This window comes from Eubalaena glacialis, chromosome 20, assembly GCF_028564815.1.
Source record: "Eubalaena glacialis isolate mEubGla1 chromosome 20, mEubGla1.1.hap2.+ XY, whole genome shotgun sequence".
Classification (NCBI taxonomy): Eukaryota; Metazoa; Chordata; class Mammalia; order Artiodactyla; family Balaenidae; genus Eubalaena; species Eubalaena glacialis.
Window position 1 is genome coordinate 30,552,105 of NC_083735.1, and position 17,251 is coordinate 30,569,355.

The 17,251-nt window shown below is 44.1% G+C and overlaps 1 protein-coding gene and 1 pseudogene across 1 annotated transcript; one reads left to right on the forward strand and one right to left on the reverse strand.

Annotated features, from left to right (window-relative positions):
* The first annotated feature begins 1,845 nt into the window (after positions 1-1,845).
* LOC133081276 (translation machinery-associated protein 16-like) lies at positions 1,846-7,187 on the forward strand (annotated as a pseudogene).
* Positions 7,188-10,984: 3,797 nt separating this feature from the next.
* GOT1L1 (glutamic-oxaloacetic transaminase 1 like 1) lies at positions 10,985-15,385 on the reverse strand. The gene is made up of 9 exons (XM_061177483.1): positions 15,280-15,385; positions 14,440-14,621; positions 13,590-13,701; positions 13,221-13,330; positions 12,917-13,009; positions 12,673-12,823; positions 12,020-12,185; positions 11,398-11,540; positions 10,985-11,136 (listed from the first exon to the last, which is right to left on the reverse strand). Exons 1-9 carry the CDS (start codon positions 15,383-15,385, stop codon positions 10,985-10,987), a joined length of 1,215 nt encoding a protein of 404 aa, XP_061033466.1.
* Positions 15,386-17,251: the final 1,866 nt, after the last annotated feature.

Below are 17,251 nucleotides of genomic sequence, written 5' to 3' on the forward strand. Positions count from 1 at the left end.
AGGCCGCAGTGTCGGTGCAGAGCCGCCGGACCCGGGGCCTGGGACCTGGCCTCCCCGCAGCCTCGCCGGCCGCGACTGCTCTTGAGCGGCTGGTGGCGCCCGCGTCCTCGCGCAGGGCTTTCCGGTCCTAAGAAAGCCTGCGAACCCGTCCCTCCCTCCTACCCGTTCCTTCGTCTCCATGTCCTCACCGGCCCCACGGTGAGCAAGCTTTCCCCTCTGCGCAGAGGACTATCTGCTCGGAGGGGACGCAGTTCTCCAACTCTTGATTCTCCGCAAGGCGCAGGCGGTACAGTTGGCTCCGGGCGCGCGGACCCTGGAGGCTCCTCTGGGCCCCGCTCTGGGTGCTTATTACCTCCTCGGGGTTGGGGGCCAGGGCCCTTGGGGGACGAGAATGAAGGGGTGATGGGGGCAGCCGGCATGGGGGAAGGCAGCACCTGCAGCAGGGGTCAAGGCACCGAGCACACGGACCCCTGCAGCCCTTACCAGCTGTGTGCCCTGGGCTGGGCAGGTTACTGATGCTCACCGAGACTGTAAACGAAGGTGATGATGATAATAAAAAGTAAAATAAAATAAAAATAACCTACCTGTTTGAATTGTTATGAGGATTAAATGACAAGATAGACATAAAGTGCTTAGAATTGTACAGTTCCAGGTAGCATTCCACAACCACTAGCTATGATAGTAATGGTCATTGTTACAGTCTGGACTCCTTGGAAGCGCCAGATGCGTTTACTGACAATGTACTCAATCGAAGCTCCCATGTCTCCAGGGTCCCAGGCAAAGGAAGACAGGCTCCTAGGAACAAAAAATGAAACAGTATTCCTTCCTGTGTTATTGCCATCCCAGTATGAAGAAATCCAAAATTGCCCACCTCCTACCATTCCTAAAAAAATCACTATTTTCAATCTTTCATATTATCCCTGGCTTACATGCATGGAATTTTGTGTTCTTTTATCACTTATTATATAAGTATTTCCCTGGTTGCATGAGTATACTACTTGGTATTAGTATTAATAACAATCATTTTAATGGATCATAATATTCCACTAAATTGATACGATTCCCTTATTGTTGGACTCTTAAGATGTTCACAAATTTTCATTAGATAATGCTGCTATGTAATCTTCATTAATAAAACTTTTAAAATAAAAGTTAACAATGATTTATTTTAATATTTTTCTTTTAAAGTTTATTTCTCCAAAAGCTATGCAAATCCGATCACTGAGAACCACCTAATACATATTCTTTCTTTATTTATTTATTTATTTTTTGGTTGCATTTCAATAGAACTAGCTTTATTTTTTTTTTTTAAACAAAAGAAATGGTCTAAAAGCAAATACAGATATGTACCAAGGGATGGATGTGACCTGGTACTTACAAAGGAGCTGCTGTGTCATAAATGAAAACAGTATGTTAGGAGAAAAATAATTTCCAGGTGCTGTGTGCTTGAATAATCGGGAGATGCAAGTGCACTGAAGGAAGGTGCTCTGCCAAAGCAGTCAGCGTGAGCCCAGGGGAAGAAAAAGAAAAACCACCAGAGGTCCTTCCAGAGAACTACGTGGTGGCAGCATGAGAACTGGCATCAACTCACAGTCTTCTCATTTTCCCCATTTTCTATAATTTTCCTCTTCTTCTCATCTGTTTTTTTCTTGAAGATGTTATTTCGGTAAAACTGAAGTTCTTTGATGCTTTCACTAATGTCATCAAGTGCCTTCAGCCAAAATGTTGAGATCAGAGTCAGTTATCAGACAGGCCATCTCAATAATCTGGTCCTTCTCAATGTCCAATCCTGTCATCTCCACGTCTACCCAGACCATCCGCTGAGCCATGCTCTCCCCAGCCGCCATGGCTGCGCCAGCTTCACGGACACCCCACGCCCCGAACGACCCTCGAGTCCCACCCACACCTCGCAACAGCCTGGAACCCAGGAAGCCGCCTAGCATCACCCGGCACAAGCCGCCACGGCCCCAGCTTCTCAGCCGGCCCATATTCTTTAAATAAAAGTAGTTTTTTATATGAAAGTAATAAAAAGTTAAAATATACAAATAAAAAATGAATGTTATTTGTAATCCCATCACTCAGAGATGTCTCAGAAGCATATCCTTCCAGACTTTTCTGAATATAAATATATATTAATTTTTAATGTAATTTGCTTAGAAAAATGGAGTCCTATGGTACATACTGTTTTGTAACCTAATTTTCACTTAAGGCATCATAAGTATTATAATAATAGCTAACTCTTAATATGGTGCTTACTATGTACCAAGCCCTATTCTAAAGTGTTTTACATATGTTAACTCATTTAATCCTCATAATAGCTCAATGAGGTAACACTTGATTGATATCCCATTTTACAGATGAGGAAGCTCAATCCCAGGAACGTTAAGTGACTTGCCAAAGGCCACACATGTAAGAAGTAGCAGCATCCACGTACTTAACCCCACCTTATGCTTCTGCCTCACTTTACAGGTCACTTAACTGACATTTATCTTCTCATTCTTAATGAGTGCGTAGTATTCAGAAGAATAGATATAATTTATTAAACCAATCCTCTTGTTTAACACTTAGATATCAGTTTTTGATCATACAAAACTTTGATAATAAACATATTTGTACACACATTCTTGGGTACTTCTTTATTCCCTTAGAATAAACTCTGAGAAATGGAATTGCTGGATCACAGAGTAATCTATTTAGGCAGGGTGGCAAGGAAAACCTCCCTTTCTCAGAACATAAAGCAAGGCTTCTGCTTAAGAAGTGAGCGAATAGTCCTCCTGTACAGCAATATTCTCATTTCACCTGGCCACCCACTCACATGGTCACACCCAAGTCATTGCATTACCAGAAAATGCACTGCGACTGAGACACTGACTTCATACTTCCTGCCCGCAGACCATCACCTTCTATACTTCTCTGATTTCAAGACCTCTAATTCACTAGCCCCCATGACTTTTTCATTCTTTATCACTCCTTTCATATCTTTTTAAAAACTTGAGGTACAATTGACATAACAATAAACTGCACATATTTAAAATGTGCAATTTGAGAAGCTTTGACATCTGTATTCACCTGTGAAATCATCACCACAATCAAGATGGTGAACGTATCTACCACCTGCAAAAGTTTCCTTGTGACCCTTGGTAATCCCTCCCTCTCAGGCAACCACTGATCTTTTTGTCATTAAAGATTAGTTTGCATTTTCTAGTATATTATACAAATGGAATCATAGAGTATCTACTGTTTTGTCTAGCTTCTTTTACTCAGCATAATTATTCTGAGATTCATTCATGTTGTGTATATTGGTAGTTCTTTTTTTTTTTAATTTTTTGGCCGCACTGAGCAGCATGTGGGATTTTAGTTCCCCCACCAAGGAAGGAACCCGCGTCCCCTGCAGTGGAAGCGCGGAGTCTTAACCACTGGACTGCCGGGGAAGTCCCTGTATATCAGTAGTTCTTTCATTTTTATTGTTGAGTAGTGCCCCACGGTATAAATATATCACAATTTGTTAACCCATTCAAATCCATTCACCTGTTTATGAACGTCTGGCTATTACAAATAAAGCTACTATGAACATTCATGTATAAGATTCTGTATGGACATATATTTCCTTTACTCTTGGGTAAATACCTAGCAATGGAATAGCTGGATGACATGATAATTATATGTTCCCAGCAGCAGTGTATGAGAGTTTCAGTTCCTCTACTTTCTCACCAACACTTTAGTATGGTCAATCTTCTAATTTGTATTTCCTTTTTGACTACTGATGTTGAACATCTTTTCATATGCTTTATTTGACATTCATATAGCTTTGGGGGGTGTGTGAAGTATCTGTTCAAATCTTTTGCACATTTAAAAAATTGTATTGTTTGTTTTCTTGTTACTTTTTTAGAGCTATTTATATATTCTAGATACCAGTCCTCTACCAGCTCTATGATTTGCAAATATTTTTCCCAGTCTGTGGCTTGATTTTCAGTTCTCTTAACAATGACTTTAAATAACAGAAATGTTTAATTTTGATGAATTCGAATTCATCTATTCTTTCCTTTATGGATAATGCTGTGATGTTGTATCTAAGAAAACTTTGCCTAACCCAAGGTCACAGAGATATTCTCCTTTGCTTCCTTCTAGAAGTTTTATGGTTTTAGGTTATACATGTAGGCCTATGATCCATTTTGAGTTAAATTTTTCACTCAATATATTTTAGTTTACTGAAAACACTTGGAAATAATGACTAATCAATAGCAATAAGAACCTTAAGAGCTCAGATTGTGGTGTATAAATACTTTTATCTGCTAAAAATGATTAGGGCTCCTTTGAGGAAAGACTGATTCCAGGTCTGGGGCAGAAAATGTTCAAATTTTCCTGGAATGTCTTGTGCCAGAAGCTCTCGAAAATCTTAAAGAAGATTTAAGATTAAGTCTTAAAGAAGCTCTCAAAAACAGCTAGGGTTCTATCAGAGATCTTGGAAACTAATTTGAATTGGCTCTGACAGGTCAAAGATGGGACTTTTTTTTTTTTTTTTAATGTTTTTTTTTTTTTTTAAAGGAATTCCTTTATTTTTTTAAATTATTTATTTATTTATTTATTTATTTTTGGCTGTGTTGGGTCTTTGTTTCTGTGCGAGGGCTTTCTCTAGTTGCGGCAAGCGGGGGCCACTCTTCATTGCGGTGCGCGGGCCTCTCACTATCGCGGCCTCTCCCGTTGTGGAGCACAAGCTCCAGACGCGCAGGCTCAGTAGTTGTGGCTCACGGGCCTAGTTGCTCCGCGGCATGTGGGATCTTCCCAGACCAGGGCTCGAACCCGTGTCCCCTGCATTGGCAGGCAGATTCTCAACCACTGCACCACCAGGGAAGCCCCAAAGATGGGACATTTTTAACATCAATAAGGATGATGGTCACAGTAGACTACAACACAAATCATTTTAAATCCATAAATTCATAAAGATTAAAAACACACCTTATCAACCACCTTTGGGGATTGCTAGTATACCAATTCATTAATTTAATAACTGGTAAAGGAAGGGAAAGAATCAAAACTAATTCTGCCTTTCCTATAGAAAATATACCTCACATTAAACAAATCACAGTGAGGGGAGATTTCTATTCATAAAAGTATTCCAGCTAATGAATAAATGATGTTAGAATTAGAATACCTGTATCACCATTCTTCAACACTAATGAGTTAATGGAGCTCGGCAATGATCCTCTGTGACTGCTAACATCACAGTAAAACAACTAGCATCACCTGCTTCCTGATAAAACACAACATACCATCTGTGATGTGGCCTTGCCAAGACAAAAAAAAAAAAAAGCTGACTCTGATCAAGCCTCTAAATTTAAATTCTTATTTTCAAAAATACAGGGTGAAGAAGAACATGTTAAATAATACCACAGGGATGAAATTAGCAAAGTTCAGTCTGTGAGAAACCTTACAGGACAAAAAACCCAGTTCTTCAGTTTTTAAAAAAAGATGCAAGGAAAAAGAAAAAGATGGAAGAGAAAACTACAGATTAAAAGAGACATAAACGACAAAATAATTGTTCCAGCTATCTTTACTAGCATAACAAATCACTCCAAAATTAGTGTCTTCAAACAATGACAACATTACATTTGCTCATGAATCTGTAGTTTGGGAAGGGCTCAGCAGGACAGTTCATCTCTGCTCCCCTCACTTAACTGGGATGGCTTGAAGGTTGGGGGCTGGAATCAGTACACGTCTAATGGTTGATTCTCGCTGTCCCCTGGGACCTCCTCTGGGTCTAGAGCCAGACCACCCACCCATGACCTCTCTGTGAGGCTGCTTGTCTTGCCTGCAGCCCGAATGCTGAGTTCCAAGAGCCAGAGCCCTAAGAGGTAGGTAGGTAGGTAGGTAGATAGATAGATAGATGGTTAGATAGATAGATAGATAGATGGCCAGTGGAAGCTGTGCCACCTTCTATGACAGCCACAGAAGTCCCGTAACATCACTTCTGTTGTACTCTATTTGTTAGAAATTCTCCCAAGGCAAGGAGAATTAAATTTTACATTTTGATGGGAAGAGCATCAAGGAATTTTCAGAAAAAAATTTAAAATCCACCACATAACTAACTACAAAAAAAAACATTTTAAAAAAGAACAATTAGGACAATCAGAGCAATGTAGATAAATGATACTACATATATAGACATATGACATTGAATGTATGATGACATTAAGTAATTGTTGGTTTGGAGGTGTGTGATGATGGTATTGTGGTTATTTTAAAAGGAGAGGCCTTGACTTTTAGAAATATACACTAAAATATTTACAGATGAAAATATATGGCGATTTGCTTCAAAGTAATTTGGAGGAGTGCATGGAGATATAGAAGTAACAAGATTGGCCGTGCTTTAATCATTGTGTGCAAGAGGATTCGTTATATAATTCTTCCTACTATGTTTGAAAATGTTCGTAATACAAGTTTAAATTCATTAATACTTTAAACAAAGAGCAATCAGCCATCCGAAACTAACTTAAGAGGTGATCGCGCCCCTCGTGTGTTGGGCCGGAGATTTGCCGGCTGTGTGGGGTTGGAGGCCTGGGACCGCGGGGACGTCGCCATACCAGAAGTACCTAACGGAAAAAGTGCAGGACAAGAAAAAAAGTCATCCACCTGTATAGTAGAAAAGCGGCTCAAATTACAAGAGAGACCCACAAGCAAGAAAAAATGTAAAAATTGAAGAATGAAAAGGCGTTGCGTCTCAACCTTATTGGTGAAAAACTGCAGTGGTTTCAAAATCATCTTGATCCCCCAAAAGTAGGATATTCAAAGAGAGATGCTTGCGCATTAACTGAAAGGTATTTAACTCGATTCAGCAGTGAACTGGAGCAGATTGAGTTACATAACAGCATCAAGGACAGGCCAGGGAGGCAGCACTGTTCCCGGGAAACGGTCATCAAGCAGACCATGGAGCGAGATCGGCCTCAGTATGAAGGATACGGCCTGAGATTCCAGGCATTTTAAATGCAGGTAATCTGAAAACTCTTAGGGAATAGGATTTTGATCTGAAGAAGGTGCCAAACATTGAAATGAGAAAAACCTGTGCTAATGATGCAATGCCTAAGAAGTGCAAGAAGAAAACTGTTACGGCTGTAGGTAGAGATTTAGGGGAATTGGAACTGAAAGATGAATCAGGTGACACGGACAAGGAAATAACTGCAGTGGCCTAATTGTCTTTACTTGAGTTGAAAATAAATAATTTAAGAACTTCAAGTTACACTTGAACTGATTATGGTAAATAATTGTCTAGATACAAGAATTTGCTCTTTAGCTTATTCTCTTATATGATGAGAATCCCATTTTCAGTTTCAAAAACAGTGTTATGATTTTTACTTAAAAATGAATGCTGCTTTTCATTTACATTAAGTTTTTAGAATAGATAGAAGTGATCAACAAAATCCATTTAATCTGAATTTCTGGGGCTGGGAGAGCAATATGAATGAGGACAAAAAATGTTGTAATTTTTTTCCTTGTGTTTACTTAGAATCACCTAATCTCACATTTTGGGGCATGGGCAGCAACTGTTTGCTAGAAGGTTACTGTGGGTACTTCTTCAACCCACAGTAACCTGTGATGATAGCAAAATTGCCTTTTAGTAATATGTTTCACTGTTCTTCCTCTTACACATGAAACCTATTTTCTTTCCTTATAAAATAGGGAACATGTGATACAGAATTTATATACTCTTATGCATTGTACATTGCTATTATTTATTATCTTTGAACCAGAGTTAGTTAAATGGTTAAAGAAAAACCAGTAACTATTCTTGTTATGTTGATCTCCTGCACTTAACCTGTTATCTTGATAAAGGGGATAAATGATTTCAGGTTAGATCTTTTGGTTTGTGTATTATTTTTTGCTTTCACACTGTGAAAAGTGATAGGTTTTATTTGTGGAAACAGAACCAAAGATTAGAGAACTAGTTATTTCAATTGTGTTAGTTTTTCTTCTAAGAGATAGGTTCAATTGATATGTGATATCATTCAGTATTTCCAGTATCACAAAAAACATGGATGTGGTAGAATGTTCTTCACAGAACTTGTTAAATGCAAGTATCTTCTAGTCTAATTTCTTTTTTTTTAAATTTATTTTATTTATTTTTATTTTTGGCTGTGTTGTGTCTTCATTGCTGCATGCGGGCTTTCTCTAGTTGCGGCGAGTGGGGGCTACTCTTTGTTGTGGTGCGTGGGCTTCTCATTGCGGTGGCTTCTCTTGTTGCAGAGCACAGACTCTAGGTGCGCGGGCTTCAGTAGTTGTGGTGCGCAGGCTCAGTAGTTGTGGCTTGCAGGCTCTAGAGCACAGGCTCAGTAGTTGTGGCACACGGGCTTAGTTGCTCTGCGGCATGTGGGATCTTCCCGGACAAGGGCTCGAACCCGTGTCCCCTGCATTGGCAGGCAGATTCTTAACCACTGCGCCACCAGGGAAGGCCCTAGACTAATTTCTAAAGAATACAGTGTAAGTGTATTTTAGTATTTTCAAGAAAGAAAAAAAAGCTGTATGAGGTAACTAGATATCAACTAAGTCTTGTTAACAGCTTTTTCACTTTGGAAAATTAAAAATAAAACTTATTTCTATTAAAAAATTTTAAAAAGGTGATCAAGACAGAAACTAGTTTCAAGGAAGTCTTAAATGAACATTAAAGAGATGTAAAACGGAGACCTGAAGCCAACTAGCAACAAAGGGTGAAAAGATATTCTCTTCCCAAATCCTGCTGGGATTCTGGGCTGGGGGTACCAAAAGCCCGCATATCTCATATAAGCTAGTAGGAGAGGTCACGGGCAGTTCCAAGCTTTGCTTGTTCAAAGCTTTCTTATCTACATAAACTGAAAGTCACTAGAATTACTTTATTAGGCTCAGGAGGTTGGAGAGAACCTGGCTGAATAAATTCTATCCTCATGCTTTGAAAATGGTTAAAAATGCTACCCACAGGCACTGAGGGTTCCTCTAGAGATCTTCTGACATTGAGGCTAGAAGCCCTTAGAATCTGGGGACAAGAGAATCTTCAGAAAACCTGAAATAAGAATCTTCGTCTGTGGGTAAACACAGGAACTCAAGATAAATTCATCTCTAAGCATCTGGAAACCAAAGGAGATGGCCTCATTTGCTCCATGAGCTTGCTTGCAATCCTCCTCAATTATGAGACCCGTAGACAGAACCTCTGCTTCCTCTCATAAGAATTACAATTTATGGAAAAGGTATTATTTATTTTCCAGGAAGGAGCCACCAGCCTTGATAGACAGGTTTGGGTATCTTAAGCCCAACCCCATGAGGTTGCTCACTTGTCTGCACTCCCTGTAAGAACAATCTTCAGGGAATGCAAGGAAGCTGAGAAGGGACTTGCCTAAATCCTTGTGCTATATGCAGCTCTGGGACTTCCCTGGTGGTCCAGTGGTTGAGAATCCGTCTGGCAATGCAGGGAACATTGGTTCGATCCCTGATGGGGGAACTAAGATCCCACATGTGGCGGGACAAGCAACTAGAGAGCCCGCATGCCACAACTAAGACCCGATGCAGCCGAAAAAAAAAAAAAAAAATGCAGCTCTGCACCTAATTTAATGTGTGTTTCAGGAGTCCCCAAGGTTCAATGATTCATTAGAAGGACTCACAGGACCCAGTAAAGCTGTTACATTCATGGTTACAGTTTATTACAGTGAAAGGATACAGCTGAAATCAGCAAAGGAAAAAGGCAGATAGGGTGGAGTGCAGGAGATACCAAGCACAAGCTTCCAGTTTCCTGTCCAGTTGTCCTGTTCCAGTTGCACAGACAGTGCTCAATTTTCTCAGCACCAACGTGTGACAACATGTGTGAGGTGTTGCCAACGAGGCACACCAAGACTTTGATATCCAAAGTTTTTATTGGAGGTTAATCACATGGGCATGCAGTGCCTGCATAACTCACCTTAACTACTCAGTCTCCAGCCCCTAGACTTCAAACTGACACAGCATGACCCAAGGGCTCCATCATACAAACCACTCTTGTCAGGCAGGAAACTCCAAGGGCTCAGACTTCATTTCCCAGTAACTGGTCAAGGGCCAGTCCTGAAGCCCCTTGGAATGTATAGAGTTTGGGCAACTAAGTCCTGCTGTGTTAACCTTTTCCTGAAACTTACTTAGCACTTATTACATGCCACCTTTTATGATTAACTTCTTTTTTACCAAGTGAGTTGTATTTCCCCAGCTGGGGTGGAAGACAGCATAAGAGCAGCAACAGTGTCTTATACCTTTTAGTATCCTGGGGGCTTGCAGAGTTCCATATATTAACAGACACCCAATAGTCACTCCTGTTTCATGTGATTAAGGCTCATCTTCCAACTAGACTATAAACTTCCAGAGAAAAAGAACTGGACTGTGCCTGTTTTTTCATACCTTTTGATGCCCAGATGTTATGGTCTGAATGTTTGCATCCCCTCAAGATGCATATGTTGGAACCTAATCACCAATGTGATAGTATTGGGATGTCATTAGGTCATGAACGTGGAGCCCTCATGGATGGGATTAGTGCCCTTATGAAAGATGACTCAGAGATCCCTCACTCATTCTACCATGTGAGGTTACAGCCAGAGGTGCTGTTTATGAACCAGGAGGGGGGTTTCACTAGGCACTGAATCTGTCGGTGACTTGATCTTGGACTTCCCAGCTTCCAGAACTCTAAGCATCTTAACGAATTTCTGTTGTTTATAAGACACCCAGTCTATGATATTTTGTTATAGCAGACCAAATGCACTAAGACACCAGATCAGGGCCTTAATATGGTAGGTGCTCAACAAATATGAGATGGACAATGAACGTAAACATTCCCTTTTTCTCTGGATCTCTTTGCTGAGGCCAGACCAATGCTTCATTAATGGATGGAGAGAGAGACAGAGAGTGTTTTGCAGAGAAATGAATTGCAGCAATGAATAATCAGCACAGGGTTTTTTAAAGACCAAAGGTTTTATTCCAATCAGGAGTCATTTACTTTTGGAAGCTATTTCTCTGAGTCCTTTGTGAAGAGGACAGCCTCAGTGATGCTCTCAGTGATGTAATCTATGTTGTAGGAATTGATACAGGTGAAGTTGATCCGCCCATTCTTGGGGATGTAGATATGCTTTTTCTTGACCAAGTATTCCACCTGTTGGGCTGGTGATGACCATAGGGTCTCAGATCCTGAGGTGGCCACCTCTAGCTCCCCTCTAGCCTAGGGTGAATTATGGAGGACAGGGAGTGTCAGCCTTTCTGGGGATCCAGAAGAATCTTTAAAGCAGCTCTATTTTCCTCAGGAAAGAATCAAAATCTGGGGTGAAGCTAGGGACTGGTCACCTAGTCCATGAAATTTATGCTCAAATACAAGCCCAAATACAAGGTCAGAAAGGGGGGAGCTGTCCCTTCCTAGACACTTACAGTTGAGTCCAAGATAGCTATGGGACCCCCTCTGCTCAGTGATGTGATCCCAGGAGCCTGGGGTTCCCAGGAGCCGGAGCTTCTCCTTCACTTTTTCCTTGGTCATCATGACGTTCTCTACAACCCCTTCCAGACTCTGTTTCCTATCAAGGGAAGGACATCAAGAAGTTAAGAGTATAAGGTCTCCCCGTGCTCTCAACCTCCTCATTGCCTTTCCCCTCTTCTCCCTTCAAAAGTGGTGGAGCCAGGCATCCACCTGGGACGGTTATAAATGGGAGGGGGTTTCAGCCCATATTACTGTAAGCAAGTGAAGCAGACTCTCAGGCAGACTGCCAGAGTAGCAGGCCCTTGGTGCTTCCTCATCTCCTCCTGCAATCTGGGAATGCTCAAATAATTCAATAATAATTTGACCTGTGTCCAAAAAGAGCATCCTATTACCCACTGCCCCAAGGCTGGGCAACCCTCAGCATAGCCGCTGCCATTGGTACACAGTGGCTCCTCAGTAAAGAGTAAAGAGGCAATGTGGGCAGGAAGAGAAGCAGCCACTGCATCTTGTGAGTCAGCAAGTCTGTGGGTATCCAGAGGCTCTGCCCACCCGTCCTGCCCCACCCCTCCCCCTTACCATTCTGCCTGCATAGCCGGGTTACAGAGGACAGAGGTGATAATGCGAGCACCCGTGGTAGGAGGGTTTAGCCACAGGGCCCGCGCGAAGTTCATCAGCTGCGAGAGGACGCGGAGCAGGAGCTGGTTATTGAGTGCCACCACCACGAGGATCCCCACTCCTTCGTCTGCAGCATTGGGACAGACAGCCTGTCTCAGCGCCCCCTCTGCCATTCCCGGGCCGTGCCCGCAGTCTCTGCCTCTTGCCTTGCTGAAGAGAGGGCTGGACTGCGGGGCCCGCCACCCAGCCCAGCCAAGCTGGCATCCAGGCCCTGGGAAGCTGCCACAAGCTCCTCTTGCAGGAAAAAGTAACCACAGGTAAGAGCCTTAAAGGTGGAAGGGACTTGAAAGATCACTAACTCCCACCCCTCGTCTTATAGTGGAGGAAGCAAAAGCCTGAGAGGCGTGAGATGAGTCAGCTAGAGTCGGTTTTAGCAGCTGAGCTGAGACCACACCACAGAACCTGACTGGTAGCTCAGTGCCCTTCCCTTCTGCCGCCGGTGCCCTCTCTGGAGGCCTGGGCTCTCTCCAGAGGGTAGGAGATGTCAAACGCGTCGCTCGTGCCCAGGGTGGGGAACCACCAGGCCTTCCCTTCTCCTCCTGCCCACGTCATACCATAAATTCCAAAATTCTTGGACAGAGACTGGCTGCAGAAGAACTCAAAGCCTCGAGACACAAAGTATTGTAAGAATTTAGCATCTTCTTCCAGGTCACCAGTAACTAAACCTTGATAGGGAATGTCAAAAAATGGAAATATCTGCTTGCTCTGTAGGAGAAAGGAGAATGAGAAAAGGAAGGGACTGATGGAGGCGCGGGAGGTGGTGAGAGGGAGGGGAGCCAGGCGGGAGGGTGGGCTCACCTTCATGAGGACCATCAGCTGTGTCCACTGACCCTGTGTCAGCTTGCAGTTGCCAATGTTCCCGATCACGAAGATACAGCCGTGCGGGGCCTGCTGCAGGTAGAGACTGTCTCGTCAGGAGATTCCTTGACCACATAGGTCGTGGCACCGGGACATTGGGAGGAGACGTGGTCCTCCGTGTTGGTTCCTACTAAAGGGCTACGAATCCAAGCCTAGAAAAGGCCTTGGTGATTGAAGGGGGCGGGAAAGGAAAGGAAAACTGTGAATCAAGTCTCGGGGGGTGCTTCTGAGCGGGCACGTCTACCTCCACCACATCGAGGAGCGTGCTGGGGTCCGAGCGCAGCCGTGCGGAGTCCCAGAAGGTGTGTTCATAAACTGTAAAGCCCATGTCCTGGAAGACGAGTCCATGCGGTTCTGTGAGAAAGACATCCCCCACCAGCTGGTACCCGGCAAGTGGAAAGATGGAAGCAGACACACCAGAGAGTGAGCCTGAGGGGGAGGGTCAGTGGCCGAAGGCAGGACAATAATAGGAGAGGGACAAGCATACCTTGGCTCGTCCACCATGTTCCTCATGACAGAGAGTGAGGAGGACAACAGTGAAGATTGCAAATGGGGTAGGAATCAGGAACAGGGGACGGGGGTCTGCTGTCGCCCTCACTTGCCTAACACTCACCTTTTTGAGAAGAAATGATGTAAACTATTTGAGAATCCCGACGCCAAGTTTTGAGGAACTGGGCCCCCAGTTGGAAAGCACCGCTGTCACCTACAGTCTGTACACCCCCTGCCTGCCAGCAAAACAGAAGAAGTAGCATCTGCAGGCACTGATGTTTCCCAGAAAAAGTTGGGGAAGGAGGGTCACTTCTTCATGGAGGTCAAAGCAACATGCTCCAACACAGACACCTCTGTTGACGCATTCAACCAGATTTACCGAGCACCTACTATGTGCCAGACACTGTAGTAGGCACTTGGGATGCATAAGGGAACAAAAAGAACACCCTCCACCCCCGTGGTGCTCACATCCATACCAGGCATGGGCAGCCTTTGTCTACAAAGGGCCAAGTAGTCAATGTTTTAGGCTTTCAGGCCATATAACTACTCAACTCTGCCTTTGTAGCAGAAGGCAGCTCTCGACAAGGCAAGCAAATGATGATGGCCATGCTCCAATAACATTTTCTGGACACTGAAATTTGAATTTCATATAATTTTCATGTGTCCCAAAATATTATCCCTCTTTGATTTTCAACCATTAAAAAAAAAAAAAAAAAAGTGATGGTGATACCAGCCCCACTTCAGATTCAGATCATCCCCTTCTTAAAAGAGCTTGCACATGATCATGTGCGCTGGTGCGAGAGCCCTGGTTTTGGGTCCTGATCCTGGCTCTGCCCTCCAGTGACCAAGCTTGGGACTCTTTGAGCCTCAAGGGGCCCCTCCAAAGTCTCTTTCAGGTTTATGATTGTACATCCCCGATCCCCAATCTCCACTCCTTGTGTCTCGGTGAGTAAGGAAAGGGCCCTGCTTCTCACCCTGTTCTCCATAATGACTTGGCTGTTCTTTCCAAAGAGGAGGTTCAAGGAGGCCTGGATGAATGATTTCATGCCCATCACTGGCATGTACTCAAAGTTCAGGGAGGGATCCTGGGCGATCTGCGTTCGGGTCTTGCGCACGACAGAGGACACCCAGGGTTGGCCTTGGCTGGTCATGCAGACTGTGAGGGTAAGGGAAGAGGGGGCTCTTAACGCCCACCTCAGCATCTGCGAGTTTGGGCTCTTCAGAAAGCCCACAGATCTGTCCTGCCTCTCTTGGGGCTTTGGGAAGTCACCTAGGAAAAGACAACTTTCCTTTTCTTTTTCCCCTTTTATAAAAACAATGTGTTGTTAGTGAATGTATCTGATTTTCATCTTTTTAAAAAAGGCAACAGAAACCTATGCCATTTAAAGGACAAAAATGATAGACAACGTGAGAGCTGTAGGTACATGAGACTGAACAAAGGTGACACTGACTTTCACCATGGCAAGGGCTGGCTGCATCCCAGAACAGTCCATTTTAGGAGCCATTCTCAGTTCAGGAGCGGAGGAGGGAGTGGGTAGAATGAAGAGGCTGAAGAAACTACAGTGTCCACGCAGGCCCCAAGCATAGAGCTGGGGGAGAGGATACAGCTCTTACCAAATCCCGGGAAACCCGCAGAGAAGGGCAGAGGGCACAGAATGACCCAGGAGGTTTTCTGCTCTTTTACCCACTGGGCAATTCTGTTAACAGGAGCAGAGCTGTCTGTCTGGGGAGGCTTGGGCTCTCTCCTGATACGGCCCTCCTAGAGGCAATGATGGTAGACTAGGTCTCACACTCCAAAACTACGAGGCACCTACCTTTATAGGCCAGGAACATCTTGTTAGGGTGGTCATCTTGTTTGTAGGTCTTCAGCAAGCTGCCTTCTAGCTTCTGGGCTAGGGGCACATCTGTGAACACAGGCATCGTTGAGGGAAAGTAGAGCCAAGACTATGCTTCCGCTCTCGAAGGCTTCTGCTCTGCAGCATTCCTCCAAGTCTGGACCCGACAGACCAGCCTCTTCCCAGAACCTTGGCAACTCCAACACAGAGGCTCCGGACAACTGGTCACCAGAGCAACAGAACCCCACCACTCACTGTCTCCGCGGTAGCCATCCTCCAGGGCTACGGGAATACTGCAAGACAACTGGGGAGAACCCTCTGAGAGAGGGGGCTGGGGGAGGGCGTAGGGAGGACCTGGAATTCCCAGGCACCTCTCCCTAACTCACTGGCTCCTCTAGTCACCTAATCCAAAATAACAAGTCAGCCCCTTAGAAGATGGGGCAACGCAGGCAGCCATGAGCCCGGTGAGGGCTCCTCCTGCAGATGGGAAAATCTCTGACCTAGCAGTAACATGAGTCGAGGGATAACATTTTAAAAGCTTCTACTTTCATTTTGCTCAGGGCTCCAGATTTTTTTTTTAAATAGAAAGAAATCACTGTTTTCTTCTACAGTTATTTTCATAAAGAGTCCTATGTTTAGAACAGTATAATTTGCAACTCTCTAAGCCAATCCTATTTCTCTGTTGTTTACAGTCAAGACTTCTACATTTGCAAACTGCTTCAGTGGTGGCCGAGCAGCAAGTGTAGAAGGCAGAGGTCAAAGGCAGAAAGCGTTGTCGGCTTCTGCAGGATCAGTCTTGCATTTTGCTTTCTTTCTTTTTTCCAAATGACTTTGTGATCCTTGCAGACGTTGTTGGTGTCTCACTCAAATACCTTTACCAGCCCTGTTGGTGGATAAGGCTTATCTTTCAGATCTACCTTCCAGATTGTCCTTGGCAACAGGAAACCACCTGGCAGGTTACACCTCCATCAGCATCACTTACACCCCCAGGACTGCCTGATCCTGGCATACAAAAAGCCAGCCCTCTTGCCTTGGGGGATGCAGGTGGCTCAATTTGCACTTCAGGGCCCATCCCCCAATCAGGCCAAGGCCCCCATCCTTGCATGGCCCCCTCCCCTTCACAATCCTGCTTCCCTCACTTCCTTACAGGTTCCTCCTACAGGGCACTCCCTCTGAAAATCATGTGCCCCAAATCTCTGTCTCAGCCTGTGCTTCCAGGTAACCTGCCTTGAGACAATGAGAGTGGACGTTATCCTTATTATTGTAGAAAACTTTAAAACTTCAAAAAACAATAACAAAGAACACCAATGTCCTACAATCAATCCACAACCACAGTTAACATTTTGGTGTACCCCCCTCTGGTTTCTTCTCTAAGACGTTTATATTTTAAGATGATGGTTATTGGGACTTCCCTGGTGGTGCAGTGGTTAAGAATCCGCCTGCCAATGCAGGAAACACGGGTTCGATCCCTGGTCTGGGAAGATCCCACATGCTGTGGAGTAACTAAGTCCGTGCGCCACAACTACTGAGCCTGTGCTCTAGAGTCCGCGAGCCACAACTACTGAACCTTTGTGCCACAACTACTGAAACCTGCACACCTAGAGCCTGTGCTTCGCAACAAGAGAAGCCCGCGCACCGCGAGGAAGAGTAGCCCCCACTCGCCGCAACTAGAGAAAGCCCGCGTGCAGCAAGGAAGACCCAACGCAGCCAAAAAAAAAAAAAAAAAAGATTATGGAGATCAAAACTGCCGTGTCATTTTTCATCATACTTCTTTTCACTACACATTTCAGTTGTGAGAATTTTAACATCTGTGCCAATGAGAACTTTTCATGTAGCACGTAATAAAAAAACCCAACCTAAACTAGCTTGAGAAAGAGAAGGAATTTCTTGGCTCTATAACGGGGCAGCCCAGGGTACATCTGACTTCACTCATCGTTCGAGCCAGAGCGTT

Bases quoted from the DNA above. Each gene is read 5' to 3' on its own strand.
- GOT1L1 (XM_061177483.1), bottom strand. From the start codon at position 15,385: ATGCCTGTGTTCACAGATGTGCCCCTAGCCCAGAAGCTAGAAGGCAGC. The intron at 14,622-15,279 runs GTAGGTGCCTCG...TTACCCTCACAG, and splicing joins GATGTTCCTGGCCTATAAAG to TCTGCATGACCAGCCAAGGC. The intron at 12,186-12,672 runs GTATGACGTGGG...CCAATGCTGCAG, and splicing joins CAAGAATTTTGGAATTTATG to ACGAAGGAGTGGGGATCCTC.